General features: G+C 36.8%; 1 protein-coding gene across 7 annotated transcripts in view; it reads left to right on the top strand.

Moving 5' to 3' along the window:
- STK33 (serine/threonine kinase 33) overlaps positions 1-25,507 on the top strand; it is a 168,831-nt gene that overhangs the window by 128,313 nt on the left and 15,011 nt on the right. For all 7 annotated transcript variants that reach the window (XM_047823936.1, XM_047823931.1, XM_047823937.1 and 4 more), the window contains exons 10-12: positions 1,783-1,895; positions 2,338-2,423; positions 20,881-21,087. In XM_047823936.1, the coding sequence (XP_047679892.1) occupies positions 1,783-1,895; positions 2,338-2,423; positions 20,881-21,087 (406 nt within the window). The remainder of the gene's footprint in view (positions 1-1,782; positions 1,896-2,337; positions 2,424-20,880; positions 21,088-25,507) is intronic.

Below are 25,507 nucleotides of genomic sequence, written 5' to 3'. Positions count from 1 at the left end.
AGGCTTCAAGAGGCATTTTTCATGTCTTGGATTCCCTTTTCTGGATGTGCAGAAAATTGCTGTCATAAAATTTCATATGCTGCTGATTGACCAACCATTAGATACATTTTGTGTAAGTAAAATTGCAAAGGACAGAAAAAAAGTGGAATTTTTAAAAAAGTAGCCCTTAAGCTATAGTGGCATGCGAGTCGGGCAATGCAGGGGCAGCTAAGAAATTGGTGAATGTGCATATCACTGGTTGTTAACAGACTCAATGAGCTGGACTCCTGCTGTCCTGTACTTGTTATAATAGATAGTAATTGTCCGTAAGACCATTTATCTAGACTTTTTTTTATTGCATTTTGAAACTAAACAATAGGCAAATAAGATCAGAGAGAGAAGGGTCAGAATGAGCTGGAGAAATAAAAAGTATTAAAATAAGAGACTGTAGAACAACTTGATAAGTACTGGTCTTTTAACAAGAAGCTATATAAATGAAGAGTTCTCTTTTCCAGCCTAGGTTGATCAACTACAAGGATGAAAGCAACTTTTTTTCCCTACAAAATCATCATCACCATCCTCCTTATCATGTGAATTATTTATCAAATTTAGATTTATTCAAAAATGATCATAGTGAAGATTTTAAAAGAACTCCACAGTATAACTTTAAAAGTCAAAGTAAAAATCTAATTGCTGGGAAACTTAGAGATCATTATACTTATGGACATAACAGACTAGCATTTGCGGAGTGTAATATAATTATGCCATTTTATTCTTTCAGTAACAAAGTGGAAAAATATAATCCTGAGAGTTGAAGAACAGGCATATGGTATTGCCTCTGTGATGAGCCCAGGTTCAGCTCCTGTCTGGTTGTCATTGGCAAAATCTGGTTGTTGTCTATAGGGTTGTACTCAGAGGTTGGGACTGACAGTAAAGATGATGGGTAACATTTGTTGAGAATATATTATGAAGAATTGGAACTCAGCTTTTACACGAGTTCTTATAGTTTTGGTCTGGATTACTGACTGAAGCATAGGCTTGCCGTGCTCTTTGTAAAATATAGTACAGTACTTCCTTTGAAAGGAGTCTGAAGACACATAGTCCCTGTATTACAGAATGTGCAACAAGCCATGCTGACTTTGTATATACTGCCAATGGTTTTTACTGATGTTGATCATTATGTAACTCAGCTTTCATTCTAGACTGAAGGGTCAAATCATCGTCATCTGACTTTCCTCATCCAGGTTGTCTTCCTTTTGTATACCAGTTTTGAAGAGTTGTGGTGATTTTAATGTATTTTTGGCTTTGACTCAGAGCCTGTACAGCCCAGGGTTTTTCTTGGTTTATTCTTACTAACATTTGTGTAGTATTTTACCATGGATACAACTCTCATTGGACTCTGAAAACTCAGTATATTTTCCTCAAATTTCAGTTTGAATTATGTCCTTTAAAGCATTACATTATCCTCTCTCACGTTGAAGTTCACCTCCACTATTATTTGCGTACTTAAAATCTCACACCTTCCTGTATTTTGGCCCTATGTAAGCTTAGTTCTCCCCCATCTGGAACACCTTTGGACCATTTGCTAATCTGGAGATTTCAAGGTCTATAAAGAGGGCCTAGCACTGATCTTGCAAAAACCCTTTTCTCCTGTTTGTACATCTAGAGAGATACCCACCTCTAGCTATCCTTTGTTTAAATTTGAAGCACCACTATTTCCAAGTCCTATGGAAACTTAATTTTTAATAGCATCATTTTGATTATTTTTTAAAAATCTAAACAAAATCATTGCCTTTGTTGTAGATTATGTGGAGAACCACCCTTTTTGGCAAGCTCAGAAGAGAAGCTATTTGAGCTAATAAGAAAGGGAGAACTACATTTTGAAGATCGAATCTGGGATTCCATAAGTGATTGCGGTAAGTATAGATCTGTTATTACTTACTGAAGGAAATCTATGTAATATAAGAAACTTGGCCAGTAATTCAAATACTCGAGATCTGTTTAATCATTATATTTACTCGTAGAAATAAACACTATTTACTTGTAGAAATAGTGATCTCTTCACTGTGATTGTTGTTGTCAAAACTTCCAACAAAAACAGAAAATACATAGTAAAAATTGAAGAGGAAATTGCCAATCATCTAGCTCATTTTTACTATAGACCATAAACCAGCTAATCCAGGCCATAAAACCTCACTGTAGGCCTGTGAAACATTATTTATTAACCATTTATACTGATGATATTTATTTTATAATTGCAGTCATTCCTTCAGGTCACACAGACCTTTTTCTAAATAAACTGGAAAATGTATTAATTGTAGCTAAAATAAGATTTTCAGGATTTTCCCTTATTTGCAGCTAAAAGTGTGTTGAAACAACTTATGAAAGTAGACCCTGCTCACAGAATCACAGCTAAGGAACTTCTAGATAACCAGTGGATAACAGTAAGTGATAGTATTACTTCTTTTTTTTTCTTTTTGACATGCTATCATTGCTTTTTTTTTAATTTGGCCTTGTCATTTATGTATAGTCTTAAAATAGTCAACTAGTTTCATCTTATGACAAGTTAAAAGAAATTATTGAACCTTAACACATTTCTCAAATGGATATTTTCAAATTATTAAAACTATTACCACAGTTGTTTCTATATGTTTACAGAGGTTTAAATGAACTCTGCTTTGCTCCATGCCATATCAAGTCCTGTAGAAGAGAGCTGAGAAATGCCCGTTATGAAAACTGGAATATTGAAGCAGTCTGTACAGTTCAGTGACATAAAGCACTGGAACTGTCCGCTTCTCTTTCAGCTCTTTGGATAGAAGGAATCTTTGGGGACTTGGAAAAACCAAGATCTCCTAACAGTGGCTGTTACCTGGCCTGAAATTTTGAGTAATTATTCATTTGCGTATTGCTTTCCCCCATTAGACTAACTGCCTTCAGCATAGACCCTATATCTTACCATGCTTTGTATTTCTGTACTGAGAACATTACCTGGTCACAATAGGAACCTTGGAAGAAACAGCTACTTACCTCTTAATATTTATTCTCTTTTTATTCTCTGGTATGAGGATCCTCACTTGCAGCTGGAAATGTTGCTATCTGGTCTTCTTTGCTAGTCATCCCCAGTTTTTGTTAGTTATCATGTTGGGGGAAGTAGGAGCAATTGTTGGGAAGTGTCCTTAAATGGAAAGAGTATGGCATTCCTCATACCCATCTTCTTTGTTTGACTAGCCACATTAGACCATAAAGTGGAATCCATAAACTGAGGATGGCAAAGCAATAAGATGCAAGGAATCAGGGCTCTTAGTTCACAGAGCTGCCATGCCAGCCTTTGACTGCCCATCTCCAGAGATTTTCATAAAAACTGGAAACAAACTTCTGCCATCTTGAAGACACTGCAAAATATGTTGTTGAGCCTAAGACCAACTAATAATTGCTGAATGAGTGAATGATTCAATAAATGAGTAAGCCTGTAGGTATTTCAGAAAATGTTTTAAGAACTGAGATTGGAGATTTCTAAATACACATAGGAAATATTGCTAAGCAGTATTCATCTATGAAGAAATTATTGTACATCTATTATTTTCTAGACACTGTGCTAGGTACTGGAGATACATGATATGTGTACCTTGCAGTGGTATTGTCGCAAGGTGATGGTGGCTTGGACAGGGTGGTAGCAATAGAGTTGGAGAGAAATACATGTGACATGTTTTTTAGGTATAATTGACAGGACTTGGTGGTGGATTAGATGAGGAAAGAGGTTAAGGGAGGAGTCAAGGATGACTTCCAAATTTTTTTTTCCTGCGGGGAGGATGGAGACTCAAGAGTTCCATATTAGATGTGCAAAGCTTGAGACACCTAGCATCCAGGTGGAAATATTAAATAGATCATTGGATATGTGAGTCTGGAGCTGGGAAAGTCCAAGCTGGAGATAGAAGTTTGGGAATCATGAGTATATAGATGCCATGTAAAGTCATCGGGCTGACGAGATAAATTGGTAAGAAGATACAGATAGAAAAGAGAAGAGGCCCCAGCACCCTGCCATGAGACACTACAGCATTCAGAAGAGGAGCAGCTAGCAGCGGGGGCTATGGAGGGATAGCAGGTAAGAAGAGGAGAAAATCGTGAGAGTGGTGCCAGAGAAGTTAAGTGAGAGGATTGACAAAGTGAGAGCTTAGCTCCCAGGTAAATGCTGCTGAGAGGTCAAGGCGCGATGAGTTTCCATTAGACTGGCCAACAGAGGGGTTGGTGGTGACCCACATCAGTTTAGATATGTATCAGAAATTTATAGTGATATCACTGTTCCTTTCAATTCTCTCATTTTCCTTTGGCAATTTGTAATCATTTTTTTGAATAATATTTTTTTTTCCTTCAAGGGCTCAGAAACTAGTCTTCACTGAAAGCTGATTTCTATCTGCCCTCTTCTATGAATGTGTTGATCTCTGAAATGCTTCTGTGCAATAAGTTTTTCTGGCCTGAAGTAATTGTGCAAATGAGCTAGCAGCTAGATCATGGCAAAACTGTTCTGAGTAGATTTGTAGTACAGCAAAATCAAAAACTGTAAAACAGATGGTGTGCCTTAGAAATCTATCTCTTTTCAGCATCACACAACATTCGGGTTTGGCCATTTAATTATTTGTTTTCTAATTAGTACAACTTTATTTCTGGCTTTGGTCATTTTTCCAGAAGTCTCCATTTTTGAGCCTCTGTAACATTTGTCTCTATGTAGTCTTTGCCAAATGGGTAGAGAAGTGACAGATAGCGTGTACTATATCAGACTACCCTAAGGAGTTCAGTGTATGAAGTTTGGAATATGGGCATTTCATAAACTTCTGAAAGGCAAAAAGACTCTTTTCTTCTTAGCTACTTGAAGTCTTCCTATAATTCATATCCTCTGTTTGAAATAATCTAAAAAGAATACGTTACTTCTCTCAGTACCTGGCTGCTTTATAAGCAGAGCTTATCTTTTGCAATATCTAACATGTAGAGACATTTTTTCAAAGGGCTTTATTGGATAAAAAGTTTTTATGGTTCAGCCTATGTATTGTGCATTTTGAAATATGGTATATATCTGAAAAGTATTCTGAGAAAAATAGTCATGGTTTTTCTATGTACATTTAAGTGAATGGAACTTAAAATAAATACATTTGTCATCCTGATTTCAAAAGTCAAAGATTAGATGTAAGGAAAGCCAGCCAAGAAATACTTTTCCTACAAAGGAAGAGTTTGATGATGGCTCCTACTGCCAGGAGTGTGCCTGAGATCCTCTTGTGTCTGTTTCTTCCTTTCTGTTCCCTTTACTCTCAACAGTGGTTCAGAAGTTTACTCCTTCTTATTAGGTAATTACAGTTGCCACTTGGTATTCCTTCAAGCCCCCTTCTGATAACTAACACCAAGAATTTGCATGTTTAACACGTTTCCAAGGTATTTTTAATGCCTACTTATATTTAAGAACCCAGCTATAATTTAAGGAAACATTTTATTCTATGGCTTGTCATAAAGTAGTTTCCAGATTTGAGCCCTGTTGGTATTCTTCATACATTCAGTAATTCCTTTGACCGAGTGTGTGCGTGTGTGTGTGTGTGTGTGTGTGTGTGTGTGTGTGCCTACCATGTTAGGCTAGGTAATAAAATATAATTGAAGATATATAAAGATATATAAAAATATAATTAAGGATAGATAATCTGATATAAGGAACTTAGAATCTGGTAAGGGAGACAAGCTACGTGTAAGATACAATACAGGAAAGAAAATAATAAATGACATAAGAAATTGCCAAATGACCAGAGGTATAGAGGCAAGCAAGTGTCAAATAAGGAAGTTCAATTTGACTGGCAGATAAAATGCTTGAAGGAAAGAAGTGGGAAATGAACTTTTAAAAAAGGAAAGAAAATTGTGACAGGATGTGAATCCCAGTCTAAAAAAGTTTTAACTTGCTGTCATAGATAGTTGAGAACAACGTATACTCTTTGAAATGAAGGAAATTATTGTTGTAGTGTCTCAGTCTTGCAAGGTGGCTTTTTTAAAATGGCACAGCAGTCGTTTAAATGTCTTTATTGATTTTAACAAGTATCTTTGGATTTTAATCCGTCAGCCATTATAGGGGTACAAAGATAAATAGAATGCAGCCTCTCACCTTGAGTAATTTACCACAAAGTACAGTGTACTTTTGCTTTACGGTCACACTTTGTGAAGGCACTTGTCATCAAAGTGTGGGGGCTAATTTTAAAATGTTTTTTCTAGTGTGTGAACAAGACCCTTGTTCATTAATTTACAAGCTGTTATCCAGGTTTTGGTCATCAGCTTTTGACCTTTAGCCTTAACATACACACTCTACGTAAGAGAGTGAAACTTTTCTGATGCCTGATTGTTGGGCATTTTTTCTCTACTGTATATTTTCATCCCAATATGTTAAGACTCTTACCTTTATTTTACTATATTTAGTTATTCTTAAATTGTGAATTACCTTATGTGTATGAATATGTTGAGGCCCTATTTAATGAAGGTTTTTATGAAAATTATGTTACAAAGGAGCCCATGAGCCAGGAGCCTTGGGGATTTATTCAATATGCAATGATTGATATACACTTAATAATTCAATAAATATTTATTGAATACTACTATGTGCTGTGGAGGACACAGGGATGAGTCTGGCACAGTCCCTGCCCACAGGTTGCCCGCAACCTAGTAAAGGGTTTAAAACAAAAATACAGGCAGTGAATGAATATATAATAATGTGTATGTGTGTGTATATATTACACATAGTATATAATGACATGTATTCTTTATGTACTATATAACATAGTGCTGTATAATATTATATAATATGGTAAGATAAAACATATGATGTAGTAATGTGGTGTTATATAATGTAGTGGTAGTACTAGATTTTTAAGAAGAGAGCTAATATTCCCTTTAGCGGATTATGGAAACTATTTAAAGTGAAGGTAATATGTGATCTGGCTCTGAAAGAATAGATGAAAGTAGAAATTAATGTTACAGTCATGGTAAGAAGGAAGGGGATTCTAGATAGGAAGAACTTTGCAAAGATATAGAGACAGAAAAAAAATGTGTACTATGTTCAGAGAATATGAAATATAGTAGTAATTCTGTTTTTCTAGAACTGTAGAAGACATGTAGGGAAGTAGGGGGAAATTAAGCCAAGAAGGCAGGTGAGAACTGTTTTGCTCTAGACCTTGACTTACCTGGAGAAGACTTTATTTTCAGCTTATTTGACAATGGGTTGCTAATGGAAGGCAATGAAGTACCCTGATCACAGCTGAACCTATGTGAGTTTCTTCTTTGTCCCTCCAACCCTTGTAGGGTAGTTTGGGTGGACTTGGATGAGGTCTGTGGTCTAGATTCTGAGGGGAGAATGCCTATTCTAATGGAGTGTCCTGCCTGAGATAGTAAGAAGCTGGAAAAGCCCTAGGAATACATTTGAGTTGAAGGTCTTGAGGGAACTTGGCTAAAAGGCAGAAGCAGGATCTTGATGGGTAGATAAAATGAGGATCAGGGTCTGAATGGAAACAGGATGGGCACTGGAGCAGGTCGGGGACAAGTAGCCAAGTGTCTGAGACTCCTCACAGGCCAGCTCCATCAGTTAGTGGGCTGGTAGATGGATTCCTGGCGAGACAGAACTTCAGGAAGAATAATCTGGCAACAGCGCGTGGTATGGTTTGCTTGGGGCAAGCAGCAGTTGGAGCACCGAAATAGGATGTGGGTGAGATGATGAAGATCGGAACTTGGGCAAAAAGAATGGAACAGAGAGGAGGGGAAAAATCAGACATTGGGAAGAAAATCAGCACAATTTTTCAAATAAGTATGAATGTTAGGTAAAAGAGTACAAGGAATCAAAACTTTTTCAGGTGACTGGGAAAGTGGTGTAAGACAAAAAGAAAGTCTAGGAGAATTGCTGGTTTCGTAGATTGGAAAAAGAATGAGGCATTTTTTGGAATTGTATATTCAAACTTTTATGCTTAATTCCAACAATATTTAAAAATTATGAATCTCTGAAGATCTTTTTAGGTCAAGCTTAAAAATTTTTCATCATAAATTTAATTTCAAAGGCTATAATGTTTTACAAATATTGACAAAAATAAAACTAATATTGTTTTTTACATGTATAGGATATTCATCTTATCCATTTGTAAAAACTTACGAACTCTTTTATAACAGAAACTTTAGGTTATTCATTCTTTCCTTTGAATTTGTATTTCTATTCCACTTCTTTCACAGAATCTTATCCATATATATTTTTACTTGAAAGGTTTTTATTAATCATCCTATCATTTGTCTCATTTTCCAAAAAAAAGGTTCAAATACATATTTAATACTTTGTTTTTATTCCCTGTGATTTTAAGTTTTAAAAATTTTAAACCTTTAAATGTTTAAAAATTATTTAACAATGATTTATCATTATGTTTATTAATACACAATTGATCAAGAGAACATAATTATAATTTGTTAAAATTATTAAGCATCACAAGTAAAATTATATTGGAAATGCATCTCTTTAGTGGATGGATAAAGCTGCATTTTTCCCCCAAACTGTATATTCATCCATGATTGAATATTACTTACTGTTAGAGACAGCATTCAGCACCAATTGTATTGTTGTTTTAGTTTTTAAAGATACAGGCACCAAGGACCTTACATAAATAAGTAGATGGGAATGGAAGGAGTGTGTGTGTGTGTGTGTGTGTGTGTGTGTGTGTGTGTGTTTAATTTTTTAAAAATGTTTATTTACTTTTAAGAGAGAGAGAGTGCAAGTGGGAGAAGGGTAGGGGGAGAGGGAGACACAGAATCTGAAGCAGATTCCAGGCTCTGAGCTGTCAGCACAGAGCCCAATGCAGGGCTCAAACTCGTGAACCACAAGATCATGACCTGAGCCAAAGTCAGACACTTAACTGACTGAGCCACCCAGGTGTCCCAGAAGGAGTTTTGACATAGCAGTGTCACTCAGTTCTTTAAATCTGTTTGAGTTAATTGTCAAAAACCACCCAGGGAGAGGCCACTTCCAAAAGGCTCTGTTCCTTCTCAAGATGCTGAATTAGCACAGAACACTGCATCTTCTCTGAAGATTAAACCTAGAGTAACTTTAGAGAAAAACCTCATGATACAAGATTACAGAGAATACTATGAGAAATTCTTGGGAAAATAAAGGGTTCATTTGGAGCTGGTGTGTACGATTGGTGAGGCGGCAGCCAGGAGCCAGGATAGAAAATTAAAATAGGAAGACAAAAAAAATCCAAGTTCCCATTTTGCTTCTCTTCCTTTGCCTTGGAACAGTGATACCTGTCCCCTCACAGAGGTCTTAAGGAATAAAATCAAACCAGCACTAAAGCCCTGTTTTGAGTGAGAAACTAAAGAAAAGGGGTGGGAAGTGACTGGTGTTCAGCATTGACTCCTTACGCATTGAACTCCAAGCTCCAGGACTGGTGGGTTATACTTTTATTTATTTTTTTAAGGCTTTAAGATTTTATTTTTTAACAAATAGTTGCTAATATTTCAGTGTTTTAGCAAGCTTTCCTTTCTAGCCATTTAATTTTCTTTATGCCTCTCCACCAAGTTGTTTTCCTTCCCTTACATTTTGGTACACAGAATTGAATATGCCCACCAAGGCTAGAAAGCATTGATACTTTAACTTGTTAATCTTTCTCAGTTCTTTGGATACACTTATGCTGCCAGTAGCTTTCTGGAGTCCTCCACTTGGGCACAGTACAACTCACAGACACTATACCATTTTTGTGTGCCTCCATCTTTACCAGACCAGCCTTCATCCTAAGACTTTTCTCCAACAGTAGCAAGATGGCTGCCACAGTCCAAGCATCACCTTCTCATATGACAGTATCTCAAGAAGGAAAAAAGGGGACAAAGACATAGTATACATTTCTCCAGTTTTACCAAGGAAAAAACTTTATCAAGATGGCACCCAGATAAATTCTCATTATTTCTCACTGGCCCAAAGTGAATCACATGGGCCATTCCTAGGTCTAGGAGAGGATGTGGAAATGAGTATCTGGCAAAAATGAATGGGATGGCCAAGACTGAAGAAACCCATAACTTATCCTTTTGATCTAGACACATCCAAACAAACAAATAAACAAAAACAAAAACAAACAAACAAAAAAAGAAGTCAGAGTACTCTTATCAAGAAAAAAGTCAGGAATAACTTTTAAATAGGTGACCAACATTTTCTGACCCATTTCCCCTTGAAGAATGACAGGTAGCATACAGAGGTGAACGATTTTCTTGATTTAGAAATTTGATGGATAATAAAGAATACGGGACAGTGAGAAAGTTGAGGTGGGGGAAGAGATGATTTTCACTTTGGAACATATAAACTTTGAAAAGCCTGTGGTGCCTTGAGGTGGATGTGTCCATGCAGGTGGGGTGAGAGGTGGAGCTAGATCTTAGCAGAACGCTGTGTGCTGGAGAGAGACCTGAGAGCCATCTAGAGAAAGTATATAGAGAGAGGAGACAAGAGGAATGAGTATGGAATGCCAATATCTGAAGGATGAGAAAAGAAATTTAGACCCTGGAAGGCAGTTCACAAACATAAGATACTCAGAGACAAGAGAAAAACCAGGCCAGGGTAATATAAAAATCCAGAAAAGTTTTCAAGAAAGGACTGCTAAAGAGAGTCAAATACTGTGGAAAAGTCAAGTAAAATGAAGGGGGAAAGTGTCAACAATACAAGGTTATACTTTTAGGAGTACCTAAGGTCATTTCTCCTGGGAGAAGATTGATAAGGATGAAGCCCTGGACTGAGGAATAGCTTGGAGGGGGCATGTTTTTGGTGCTTAAGGTTCTTACCCCTACTTTTCCTTAAACTCTGGGTTGAGGACCTGGATTTGGCCTTAGAACCATACACTGTCCTCCCAAGGACAAGTTTTCCCTGGGGAAGATGAGATCACAGACCAAGTTTCAGACACCATTAGGAGAGTTTTGAATAGGCAGTCCAAAATTTGAAAATCAACAAAGTGAGCATACTAAAAGAGATAAGGGAAGATGTTAATAATATGAAGCAAGTATATGAAATAATAAAACAGAACCAAGTAGAACCATTTAAGTATAATAGTTGAAATACAGAATGCAATTATATAATTAATAGTGAAATGAGTGCAGCTGAAGAATGAATTTCAAAACTAGATGATCAGATTATAGAACTTTACAGAGGGAAGCAGGAAGATACACAAATTGAACATACAAAAAAAAAAAAAGAGAGAGAGAGAGAGAGAAAAAGTTATGTGGAGTTAAAAGTAAAAGTGCCCAAATTCATATAATAGGAATTTGACAGGAAAAGTGAAAAAGGAGGAGGAGAAAATCTTTAAAGAAATAATAGAGATAAAATAATCGGCATTAAAGAAAAAAGAAAGATTTCAGATTTCAACAAATGGAAGAATCCTAAATAGGAGAGATAAGGAAGAACTGACAAAAGAGGCATAATGAAATTTAAGAACATCAAAAACAAAGAAAAAACTCTAAAAACTCCCAGAGAGAAATAGCAAATCATATGAAAAAGGGCAAGAATCACACTGACGTCTTACTTTTGGGGAGCAACATTGGATATGCGCATAAATCGAGTAATATTCTAAATATATTAAAACACAAAGAACTTTGGGGCACCTGGGTGGCTCAGTCTGTTAAGCATCAGACTTGATTTTGGTTCAGGTCATGATCTCATGATTTTGTGAGTTCGAGCCCCGCGTCAGGCTCTGGGCTGATGGTACAGAGCCTGCGTGGGATTCTCTTGTCTCCCTCTCCCTCTGCCCCTCCCCGACTTGTGCTATCTCTATATCTCTCAAAATAAATAAATAAACTTAAAAAAAAAGACAAAGAACTTCAACTTTGAATTTTGTATCCACCCAAATTATCATTCAAATGAAAGGAATTATACAAATATTTTCAAATATACATGGAACCGGACACCTGGGACTTTTATGACGGTGGTCATATGGCAGATTGGTGGGAAAAAGAGAAACTGTTCAATAAATGGAGCTGGAATAAATGGTTATCCATATGAAAAAAAAGTGGATAACCTATCCATTTTTCCTATCTCACATCCTATCTCCTATCTCACATCAGACAAAAAATCAGCTCCAAATGAATCTAAGACTTAAATATTAAACACTAAAACTTTGAAACTTTTAGCAGAAAATATAGAAGAAAAATTTGGGCACCTTGGAGGGTATAGGAAAGGATATTATTAGCAAGATAACAAAGGCACTAACATAAAAGAAATCATGGATAAACTTGACAAATATTAATCTTCAGAACTTTTCTGTTCATAAAATAACACTGTAGGTGAAGTTAACAGGTTATAAACTAGGAGAAGGCTTTTTGTAACCCAAATAATCAACAAAGGGTTAATATCATGAAATTTAGATAACTCTTACAAATCAATACAGAGAGGGCAAACAACCTAGTAGAAAATGGGCAAAAGACAGGACCAGGCATTTCATGACAGATGACCCACATTTGGCTAATGAACATGTGATGAGATATTCAATTGCATTAGTGATCGGGAAATACAAATTGAGACTTCAGTGAGATAAACCAAAAATTAAGAAATCTGACAATATTAGGAGTTGGAAAGGATGTAGATAAAGTGTATCCCTTAATCATTGCTGGTGAGAGTATTTATTGGTACAAAGGAAGAAGGGTCTGACACCATCCTATAAAGCTAACCATTCACATACTCTACAACCAAGAAATTTCACTCTTAAGAATATACCCAAGAGGAACTCTTGCACTTATATACCAGGAATATAGAAGTGTATATAGGAGCAAAATCCCAGAATCAGCCCAAATGCAGTTTGGTGAATGAATACATTGTGGTATGGTCTAACAATGGAATAATATATATTAGTAAAAATGATTAAACTACATGAAGTAATATCTGTGAAGCTATGAAATTGATCTTTAAATTCATCATAGCTTTGTTAAGACATAATCTACTTAACTACAAAATACACTGATTTTAAGTATATAGCCTGATGAATTTTTATATATGTATGTATCTGTGTAACTACCACCCAAAACAAAATATAGAACATTTCTATCCCCAACTAGAAAATTCCATTGTTCCCTTTTCCAGAGTGGGCTTACCACTCACCAGCAATGTGTGAGTTCTAGTTTTGCTCCTCATCTTCTCCAGTGCTTATTTTGTCAATATTTTTAACTTAGATACTCTGGAAGATATATAATAGCATCTCATTGTGTTTTTTTTTTTTAAGTTCATTTATTTATTTTGAGAGAGACAGAGAGAGTGTGGTTTTTTTTTATTTTATTTTTTATTTTTTAAAATTTACATCCAAATTAGTTAGCATATAGTGAAACAATGATTTCAGGAGTAGATTCCTTAATTATTCTGCACTTCCTGAATGACAAATGAAATTAACCACTTTAATTGTGCTTGTTGGCCTTTTTGATATCTTCTTCTTTTTTAAATCTTCTTTTTTGAAACATCTGTTCAAGCTTTTTCCCTCCATCTTTCTATTTGGTTTTAGGTCTTTAACTTATTGATTTATAGGAGTTTGTTATATATTTTAGATAAATGAGCACTCTGTGACACACAAATATATATACAGTAATGAGAATTGGAAGAAGCTAACTTAAGAAAAAGAACATAGAAAAGATTACTGCCAATATTTTGAAAAAGAATAGATCATTGGAAATTGGGGGTCTTGAAATAGATTCCCCGCAGACTATCCCTGCCTACACATCCCTTTGAAAGTCTTCATGTACAGCCAGGTGTACACAGTTTGAAGAATGTTGGTTTGGAATATATCGAGTTTGTTTTTATTTTTCCAGATTTACTGAGATATAAATGATGTATAATATTATATAAATTTCAGGTGTACAACATAATGATTTCACATATGTATATATTGCCAATGATTACCACAATAAGTTTAGTTAAAACATCCATCAGCTCACATAGTTACGATTTTTTTCTTGTGATGGGAACTTTTAAGATCTACTGTCTTAGCAACTTTCAAATATACAATACGCTATTGAAGGCTCCACAACACCTCTAGCTAGAAATTCTTGGCAGGCAATTGGAAATACACTTCTGGCATAGGGTAAATTACTAACTTTCTCAGGCTGCTTTCCCCTGAAGAATAAGAATATCAGCACTAAACCTTGTATATTTGTATAGTTGCTGCACGTGTAAAAGAAAATCACTGAGATGACTTTTAGGAAAAATTGTAAAGTGGCACACAGTTGCTTACTTCAGTGGTCATTATTACCTTGGTATGCTGCTGCCTTGGGCTCATCGAGACCCATGAGGACGAGTTTGGTGATTTTGCTGGGTGCTAGAGTTCATGTTGGTATCTGCAATTTACATTATTTCTTTTCTTGCTGTAATTTACATTAATTACTACTTGTATAAAGGTAATAGTTAGGATTATCCATGGTAAGTGATTTAAATGGTAAACAAAAAAGGAAAAGTAACTTTCTTCCTCCATCCCCCTCATTCCCTCTTACTAAAGATAGCCATTGTTAAGTCTCTATGCATTCTTTTAAAAAAATTCTATATAATTACATATATATACATACCTTACACAAGCAAGTTCATATTATGCATGCTATTCTTTTCTATCTAATATATCTTGGAAAGATTTCCTTATTTTTTAAAAAGCAGCATTATATCCCAAACTGTGGACACTATTATTTTCTAAATAGTCCACTATGAATATGAATATGGAACATTTAAGTTGTTTCAGACTGTTTCTGTTACAAACAGTGGTGCAACAAATGTTCTTATAAATATATATTTACTGTATTATCATGTACTGTATTATATCTATGCTGTAGATATGCATACTGTATTATCATATCTATAGGATAAATTCTTAACAGTGGAATTACTGGTCAGAGAGAATGCGAATTATCTATTTTGATAAGCTATTGCTAATTTACCCTCCCATAAAAAGCTCAAGTAAATGAAGGTGGAGGGTGGGCTAGATGGATGATGGGTACTCAGGAGGGCATTTGTGGGTTTTTTTTTGTTTTTTGTTTCATTTTGTCTTTTGTTTTTTAATGTTTATTTTTTGAGAGAGAGAGAGAGACAGACAGACAGACAGACAGAGCATGAGTGGGGGAGGGGCAGAGAGAGAGGGAGACACAGAATCCAAAGAGGCTCCAGGCTCTGAGCTGTCAGCACAGAGCCTGACACGGTGCTGAAACTCACAAACCGTGAGATCATGACCTGAGCCGGTCAGATGCTCAGCTGAGTCACCCAGGTAGCCCTACTCAGGAGGGCAGTTGTGATAAGCACTGGGTGTTGTAGATAAGTGATGAATCAGTGAATTCTACTCATGAAACCAATATTGCACTGTATGTTAACTAAAATTTAAATTAAACAAATAAATTCCTTTTTGATTTCCTATGTGATCCAATAAAAAAAGCAAGTAGATGAGAAACCCTGTTTTCCCACGCCCCTACCAATACAGAGTATTGTCAAACTTAAACTTATGTCCATCTGTTAAGTGAAAATTGGCATCTCATTGTTTTGATTTGGGTTTTATTAATTTTGTGAAGTTGAACATTCTTCTATGTTTTTTAATAAAGAGACTATTCCACTTTCCTATTGAAAAAATTTATTCCTAGGTATCAACTATACTCAATTAAGAATACATATATATTGTTAGGAACATCACAAAATGACGAGTTCTGCTATTTACAAGAAATAGAATGATGACCAAAAGCTAAAGACCTCGAATGTTTTCTTTTAGCTTTGCCAATTTTATGTTTCGTATCACCTCACCCCAGCTCATGAATATTGTTCATTCATTCATTTAAAAATACTTGTTGCATACTTATTGTTTACCAAATACTTAGAGTTGCCGTCCTTGAGAAGTATGTTAGATGAGGGCATATGTTTGGGTCTCCATTTGTGGTCTTCATTTAATACTAAGGTTTTAAATCCAAATCTCAGTTTTTGCCAACGCTTCTTCTCCATGGGTGTTCATTTTCCATTTTTCAAAGTAAAATAGCCTCAGCCATCTGTTAGTTAAACAAGTGGAAATTTAGTAACCAAAAGGTTGGTGTTCTACTTTTGAAAGCCTCAGATTATTGGTCTGTTACTGCCGCCTTCTTGCCTCTTACTATTTCATAGTTGATGAGTTCAGTGTCTGACCCCTGATTCCCCAAGCCAGTAAAGGAAATTCAGAGGGTAGTGACCTGATGGTAAAATCTACACCATCTACAGTGTCTGCCCTAATAATTCCACCCATCTTTGTTTTGGGTGGTTGGTTCATTTGTAGTTTCTATTGACCCTAGAAGGCTCATGACACATAGCCCTGGGTCACTTAATCATCGGTCAGTCCAAGAATGCGATGCAATTCCTCCTCCAACTGCTAGCAAGCAAGAAGAAGGTAGTCTAGTAAGTTATTGACTGGACTGTAGACAACAGGGAAAGTCTGGAGTCAGTATCACTATTTGTGCCCTGTTTGGTATCACACATGAATGTCAGAAACAAGGAGTTAGAGATTTCCAAGTAGCATGTTTCGGAGGGAATAATGTCCTATCCTGAATCCTTTCTTTTCTCCACAGCCTCCTTGAAATGAGAAATAGGGTCATTTCTTTGAGTGCAAAAGCGCTCTACTTTAGGCATTTACAGTGTCAGTCATCAAGCTCTTATGCATATGTATATGTGAACCAAGCATTTGAAAGATTGCTGGAGATGCAGATTCAAGATAATCCAGGGAATCCTTGGTTTGTATAGTAGCACAGGACCATGAAAACAACAATGCAGGTTGAAAGAGCAAAGTGATATTAATAATCATTGGGGAAAATTAGGATTGTTCCATGCACTTTAAAATTTTTTGTTAAACATTGAAAACTGTTGGTTAGGGGCGCCTGGGTGGCGCAGTCGGTTAAGCGTCCGACTTCAGCCAGGTCACGATCTCGCGGTCCGTGAGTTCGAGCCCCGCGTCGGGCTCTGGGCTGATGGCTCAGAGCCTGGAGCCTGTTTCCAATTCTGTGTCTCCCTCTCTCTCTGCCCCTCCCCCGTTCATGCTCTGTCTCTCTCTGTCCCAAAAATAAATAAATGTTGAAAAAAAAAATTAAAAAAAAAAAAACTGTTGGTTATAATACTTAGAAAATGAAACGAAAGATAAACTGATTTTTTAGTGCATTGGAGTTTAAAACATTAGAAATATCAGAATTAAAGTATATAATTTTTTAATAAAAACTTATCAAAATTAGCTTAAACAGTGCTTACCTTCTCCTGCTTGAATATAATACAATACAGAGGGAAGCATCTTTTTTATATTTTGGTGAGTTATAATACAATTTTCTAAGTTCGGGTCAACTTCCAACTTTTTATCATTTGTGCTTTCAATGTCATAAATTATCTCTGAAAATTCTTTAAATGTCACCTTCTTTGCACAGTCTCTGGGGCACCTGCATCGTTTCTGCACACCACTTTCCTCCCATTTATGTTTATAAGTTTGCCTTCACCAAGTTCCTTGGGTTGCATGGCTAGGTTCTCTCAAATGGTGGCAGTGTCCATGCTTCCAAGGTCAGCTGCTTCTGCTATTGCTCCACTGACATTTGATTCAGATTCCACTTCCAGCCTGATCCCCTTTCATTTATTTGCTACACCTTCTTCTTAGCTGGCAAGTTCACTGGGAGGCAAGGAGGCAACACAACTGCATGCTTTGCTGCCTGTGTATGAACTGAATAGCAGATGCCCAGTGTCCTGTCACGACAGACTGGGAAAGAAGTGACATGATCCGTCACTGATCACAATGCACATCTGTAATTTACATGGTGATTGTGGATTGAAGAGCTAGCAGTGAAGTTTGAACTTCATGTAATTAGTGTTAGTATACCATGGTGACTGCAGTTTGAACTGTGTTGTTGGGTGACTGATAGTATTTAACTAAGTCATGATGACTGAAATTCATACACATCAAGACTGTGCAAAGCAAGGACTGCCTGAATAAATGGGCTATCACATGGTGCTAATTGGATATGACTTCTGTAGTCATTACAGTTTTGTTGGGTATGCTGGTTGTACCGTGGGCTCATTCTTTCTAAGGCTTTTTGGAAGTGACTTACAGAATGCAAATGTTTAATTTGCTATTTATATCAGGACAGGCTAAATTATCCTGTGGTAACAAATGACCCCCAAATCTCAGTGTCCTTGATGTCTTCCATCGCACATTGGCTGGGAGGAGAGGAGGAGGCTTTGTTTTACTTTGCCCTCACTCAGGGATCCAGGCTGAGGGAGGCTCCATCTCTCTGCTTCTGTAGTTACTCATGAAGGAATTGGGGATATGATACGTTGCACACCATCTTTTACAGTTTCCACCCAGAGGTTATATATACTATTTCCAATAACATTTCACTGGCCAAAACAATTCACGTGGTCATACCCCAGAAGAGGAAGAGAGGCAGAGGTCTACAACATGCCTAGAAGAAAGGAATGTTAGGTGAGCAGCCTTTGTGACTACCATAGTATCTAAAGAGTTACCTTATAGAAAGTTTATCAGGGAAGGGCAATTGAGGACTGGAAATACAGACATAGATAATATCAGATTGTCTGTCTGCTAGTGAAAGAATCAAGTTGAGGCAGAGTTTTGTCTACTAGCATTCGAGGAGCTGATATTGTAATTACATGAAAATTGGGGCTAAAGATCAGGATGAAACCAGGAAGTTGTAATAGAAGCTAGATGGATTATAGGGATCAAACAGGGCTGTTAGCAGAGCCCTGGAGGTCAGAACTCATTCAGATGAGAGATCAGAGACTCTACCATTGTAGACAATCCCAACTCTTTTACTGAGACTCCTTCTGTACTTCATCTGAATTTAAGATGACAACATCTTTTGAAGTTCTGGGATGCTTGACTAGAGATGACTCAAATTGAGCCTTGGAGGAAATGTAGGCTATGGGTTGGCAGAAGGCGTGGTGAAGGAATTCTGGGAGTGAACGGGTAGAGGATGCTATGGGTAGTGTTTTATCAAAAGCAGGATGCTAAGAAAGTGGTAAGAATATAGAACTTCTTAAAACAGGATGAAACAGAAGAATCATGGGGAATTAATTGCATAATGATCCTCATTTCATTGTTACCATTCCATACTTAATGTGTGTTTGTGTTTTTAACCACAAATCTGTTAAACTCTACAAATCCTCAACAGTGTGCTCAGATGGCTGCCCTTACACTGCCCTGTTTCATAGTATTTGGTGTCACTGATGCTTCCATCCACCCACATACCAAGTTAATGCAGAATCACTCCATAGCTGTGCCCACACCTGAATTTCCCATTTTAATCCAAATGTGATCCAAACTTGTCTAAACTTTCTCTACTAGTCTGAGTTAGGAGCAAAAATATTTAAGGCATTCCTACTCTAGCGGGAGCCATTTGAGACTACATTCATGTATTTCTTGGCACGAAGTGGAATATTATATTTGAGAAAAATATTGTTAATATAAAACAGTCAACTTTGATATGGGATAGTCACATCTGGGATAAAAGCAGTGTGCTGAATTAGTTATACTCAAATGACCACATCATATTGAAATCTTCCAGTCAAATAAAAGCTTTTATTTATTTTATTTTATCTTTTATTTTATTTAAAAAATTTTTTAGACGTTTATTTATTTTTGAGACAGAGAGAGACAGAGCATGAACGGGGGAGGGTCAGAGAGAGGGAGACACAGAATCGGAAACAGGCTCCAGGCTCCAAGCTGTCAACACAGAGCCCGACGCGGGGCTCGAACTCATGGACCGCGAGATCATGACCTGAGCCGAAGTCGGACGCTCAACCGACTGAGCCACCCAGGTGCCCCTCAAATAAAAGCTTTTAAATCAAAAATCAAATATCTATATTCTTGGACACAGTGATATTTTTTGTTTTTGTTTTTTGTTGTTGTTTATTGTATTGTACATTATTTGAAATGACAATAAAGAAACCCCAAAAACAAAAACGTCCAATGCAAATACAGACAAAATCCATTTTAAAATAAGATTTGCTGAGGGGCTCCTAGGTGGCTCAGGCGGTTAAGTGGCTGACTTCGGCTCAGGTCATGATCTTGCGGTCCGTGAGTTTGAGCCCCACGTTGGGCTTTGTGCTGACAGCTCAGAGCCTGGAGCCTGCTTCGGATTCTGTGTCTCCGTCTCTCTGCCCCTCCCCCACTCACGCTCTGTCTCTCTCTGTCTCTCAAAAATAAATAAACATTAAAAAAATTTTTAGGGGCGCCTGGGTGGCGCAGTCGGTTAAGCGTCCGACTTCAGCCAGGTCACAATCTCGCGGTCTGTGAGTTCGAGCCCCGCGTCAGGCTCCGGGCTGATGGCTCGGAGCCTGGAGCCTGTTTCCGATTCTGTGTCTCCCTCTCTCTCTGCCCCTCCCCCATTCATGCTCTGTCTCTCTCTGTCCCAAAAATAAATAAAAAACGTTGAAAAGAAAAATTTAAAAAAAATTTTTTTTTAAATAAGATCTGCTGATAACAAAGTGTCTCTCCATGAAATGGCATGAGACAATACAATTTTGAGGCTGTTTCACAGTGTTTACTCAATTGAATTTAGCATTTCTACCTAGACATTTTGATATTATATAAACTTGTCCTTAGTGTTGGACCCACTAGACTTGGGGCAAGTTTTTTTCATTCTTTGCATTTCCCTATTAGTTTTTACAAATAGCTCTAGAAGGGGGTCTTGCCCCACCTCCGAACCCTAACAGGTTGTACATGAGATCAGTCAAGAGGTACGAGCCATGTCAGTGCAGGAAGTATGCTCCAAAGGGCATCAGAAGTTTTGCTATTTATTCAGCATTATAGTTTTTCCATGCAATTTACTGGCTTTGGGGAAATATATTACTAAAAGATGTAAAAATCTCAATTTTCTAAACTGTTTATAACACCAAAAATTCATTGTTAATATTAGGGCAACATACTTTCTTCAGCAAGACCAACCAATGTGTTAGAAATGATGAAACAATGGAAAAATAACCCAGAAAGTGATGAGGAAGACACAACACATCCAGAGAAAAACTGGTCCATTCAAGAAAAGTTGAAAGGTTACCAACCCAGCAGACCCAGCGGAAATGTCCAGAACACCAGTAGCATTTCAGATGAAGAGGAGGAAAAACAGGTAGGAACCAACACAGCAAGTAGGAAGAGCAATTATTTCATTTCTCCAAACTGTAAAATACCCTCACAACCCTTGGAACAGTTTTTGCAATTCTTTTTTGTTGTTGGTTTGTAAGGAAGGGCCTACATGATAAAGCAAGTGAAGTTCTTTCCTCCCCTGAGACTGTCATGGTTTAGCAGTGTGACCTACGTGTTTATTTTAAGATCTGTAATTATGTAGGGCAGGGGTCTGCAAACTGTTCCCATGAAGGAACAGAGAGTAAATATTTTAGGCTTTGTGGGCCATAATAGTCTGTGTCACAACTTCTCAACTCCGATGTTTTAGCATGAAAATAGACAGACAGCAAATGAATGAGGGGGGCCATGTGGCAACAAAACTTTATTTACAAAAACAGATGGTGTGTGATATTTGGCCCATGGGTCAAAAGTAGTAATTTTTGTGCTTTACCAGGCTATACAATTTGGAATGGGTTTATGTGTTACCTAGAAAAAGATACATTACATTATCCAATGATCTGTTTCCAATTTTATGATTAACTGAAACTGTTTATGTAGCTTTATCATTTTGCCATATTAGATCTGAGTAGAGTTTTATTCTTTTTGGTGAGTAAAATTTAGTAACAATTTAATATCCTAACGATTTACCCAAACCCTTTCTTCTTTTGTTTCTATGTTTGTGTGAAACAAAATATATGTTCTATGTATGTTCTCTGTGTTTATTCTCTTCCTTATCTTGAGATCTAATGAATGTATTTGAATTCTCTTTTAATAATTGAGTGTCCTGTCAGTGGGGGCTGTGTTCACCTCAGGGCAACCCAGAACCCTGTGAGGAACTGTTGCTGGCTGGCTCCCTGAAGCATAGCATAGGTAGAGTGCAGACAAGGCCTGTAACGGTGGACCCTGAGCTGCACCCGGGAAGGTGTGGCTTTGCTGGCCCTTACCCTCCCATGATATCAGCTTTGTTAGCACTTGCAGAAAGAGACTTGACATACTGAGTGATCTACTGGTTGATTTTGATTTACTGGTTGAGAACTTCTTCATCTACTTAATAGCAAATATCTAGATAATAAGTTTCACATTCCATGACTCAGATGTTTCAAAATAATATTTCTAAAACCGTAATATAAACATAAGTTTGTTGAATTCCCTTCATCCTCTCTGGTCTGTTAATAACTCCTGCCATGTTTAGTAGCTGTGTGAATTCTATGTTGTTAAAAATAATACCCTAAAAACCCACGTTTGCATTTCCATTATTGAACATAGTTTGCAGATTTTTCTATTGGCTGACTTGGCATTTTATACATACATATTCATATGCACGCACACATGCACACACATACACATACATGCATATGCCATATACATATATGCAGTTGATCCTTGAATAATGGGAGTGGGGGAGTGCTGACCCCCATGCAGTCAAAAATTAGCATGTAACTACTGACTCCCCCAAAACTTAACTTCTAATAGCCTACTGTTGACTGAAACCTTGCCAATAACATTAATAGTCGATTAACACATATTTTGTATATTATATGTATTATATGCTGTAGTCTTAAAGTAGTCTAGAAAAAAGAAAATGTTATTAAGAAAATCATAAGGAAAAGACATTTACAGTAGTGAGTGTACCGTACTTACCTAAAAAAATCCTTGTTTATAAGCAGACCTGCACAGTTCAAACCCCTGTTGTTCAAGGGTCAACTATATATATACTCATGCACTCATGCACATGTATTAAACATATATACACACATGCATCTACATATACTCATATATATACAAACACAAATACTTACACGTACACCACATACACCCATATCATCTTTTGTATTTTGTAGTCTTGGATTATATCCATGTTTGTCACTGAATCTGACTTAAAATATCCTTGTGAACCAAATATTTCGTTGTCTTCTGTCTCCTTTTACATTGCTCTGTCACACCTCTGCCCTCTTGTCCCCTTCCTTCTGCAAGTCCTAGAGTGATAGAACTTCTATGCTATTCTTAGCTACTTCCAACTAGGGAACAAAAGAATTGGAATTTGAGGTGCTTTATGGACACTAGAACTTTATATAACCAGTGGTATTAATTTTATACCAGGTAGGTTGAAATTTTAAGAACAAAGATTCTACTCATCAGCAGGAAGAACTTTACTATAGTCACAGCTCCCCTGCACTAGAATAGGCTGGACCGAGGATAGTAGACCCCACCTCCCAGTTATTGGAAAGATTCATACAGGCTCTGGAAAGCTACTTGTTAGAAATGCTGTAGCAGGAATCCTGGATGCCTGGATGTCCTCTAAGGAACTTTCCCATGCTTAGGTTTTGGCCGTGATGTCTTGAGGGGAACACATTACCTTGTGCAGGAGTTTTTCTGAAAAGTGCTATCCCTTAAAAGAAAGACTTCTGATACATTTAACATATTAAGTTTTTTCATGGATTTTTATGAATAAATATGTTACTTTGTTAATTATATTGAAGCTGAGTTTATGCTAAGAAATTACTTCTTTTCTTTCAAATCTTCATTAACAGTAAATAGTATTCTAGTATAAAGTTCTCAAGTGATAACTGAAAAATAGAGTTTGCCATTTACTCTTGAGTCCACACAGGATTCATATAGTAATTAATATTCTTAAGAGTGAAATTTTAATTTTATTAAAATTATTCTATGAATATTAAAATATTTCCCATGGGGAAAATTGTTTGTTAAAATTAGATTATATAAACAATTTGATGTGATAATATAAATAATTTATACCTAGAAAATTAAGGACATTCTTTTTCCATTAAAATTTTTGAAATTTGGCTTTAAGTGGAAATCTGCCGACAGTTCCTGCTTTCCACTGTATCATTGTTCTCTCTTCTGGAAAATCTCACAGATCCATTTAGAGCTCTGATTTTGTATTTTTTATAAACCAGGGTAATCATTCTTTTTAGCTAAGTGGCAGAGCTCTTGGAAAACTAACAGAGAAAGTGAGGATTTGTTATAAACAAAATAAAAAACACTCGAACTAAGCACCTTCTTCTTTCACTGAATAACCATCCCTTAGTTCCAAATGCCCAGGTCATCATGGACAAATATAGTCCACATCTCTTCATTGTTCATGTCTGGACTAAGGTAGGTATTCCTCTGTGCTTTTTCAAACTTGTCTTCAAATATGGCATTTGGCCTTGTCCTTTTTGTTTTTCTTTCTACTTCCAATTTTTCGTCTAATTTGGGTAATTGTGTCCTCGAGGATAAAAATGTTCTCTTGTGTGTATCTTGTGTTTTATAGGCTGAGTACATCTAGATAATGTTTTATGTTTTTAGTAACCCTCTAAATTCCCTACAGTGGGGGCACCTGGGTGGCTCAGTAGGTTAAGCATCTGACTCCTGATTTCAGCTCAGGTCATGATCTTGTGGTTCATGAGTTTGAGCCCCATGTCGGGCTCTGTGCTGGCAGTGAGGAGCCTGCTTGGAATTCCCCCTGTCTCTCCCTCTCTCTCTGCCCCTCCCTCATGTTCTGTCTCTCTCTCTCTCTTTCTCGAAATAAATAAATAAACTTTAAAAAAAAGATCCACTGAAGAATTTTAAAAAATAAATAAGTTCCCTACAGTGGGTTCTTTTTTTTTTTAATGTTTATTTATTTATTTTGAGAGAGAGAACACAAGAGCATGAGCAGAGAGGGGCAGAGAGACAGAGAGAGAGAGAGAGAGAGAGAGAGAGAGAGAGAGAATTCCAAGCAGGCTCCATGCTGTCAGCCCAGAACCTGCCACTGGGCTCAAACTCACGAACCACAAGATCATGACCTGAGCTGAATCAAGAGTCCAACGCTTAACCGACTGAGCCACCCAGATGCCCCTACAGTGGGTGCTTAAATCTATTTTATCAGAGATACCCAAGACTTTAGTTCCTACAATAACATTTACTCATCTTCAAATGAGATGGTTGGCAGACCATCGCTTATTGCAGGAGTATGCCTTTTAACATTATGTCCTTAGTGATTTCAGATACATACTACCATACTTTCATTATTTATTAATCTCAGAAAACAAGTGGGAAATGAATATCTGTAATTAAAATGCACTTCCCTCTAACTATGGAGGGAAGGACCAAAAATTCTGGATGTGATACAAGTATATCTGCATTACAGAATTCTTGCTTCATAAAAGAGAAACTTCTTAGTTGTTCAATTACTCATTGAACAGTCTTGAATGTACTTGTTTAATGAAAATGGAAGATTTTTCTAATTGTTTTCTCTTGTGATTAGTTTTGTTGACTGAAAACATGGCCTTTACAGTGTCACAGGAGATGGTACGTGTAGCAGATACTTTAGAAAGTAGAAATTCAAGGTTGCTTAGAAACTTTGCAGTTATTTTGATCAATGAAATGTATTCATGTAGCAGTTCTTCAAAGACAAGAAATGTTTGAATTTAAATAACATG

This window comes from Prionailurus viverrinus, chromosome D1, assembly GCF_022837055.1.
Source record: "Prionailurus viverrinus isolate Anna chromosome D1, UM_Priviv_1.0, whole genome shotgun sequence".
In the NCBI taxonomy this organism is placed as follows: domain Eukaryota; kingdom Metazoa; phylum Chordata; class Mammalia; order Carnivora; family Felidae; genus Prionailurus; species Prionailurus viverrinus.
Note: the sequence above shows the minus strand (reverse complement) of the source record. Positions and strands in the feature narration are given on the sequence as shown.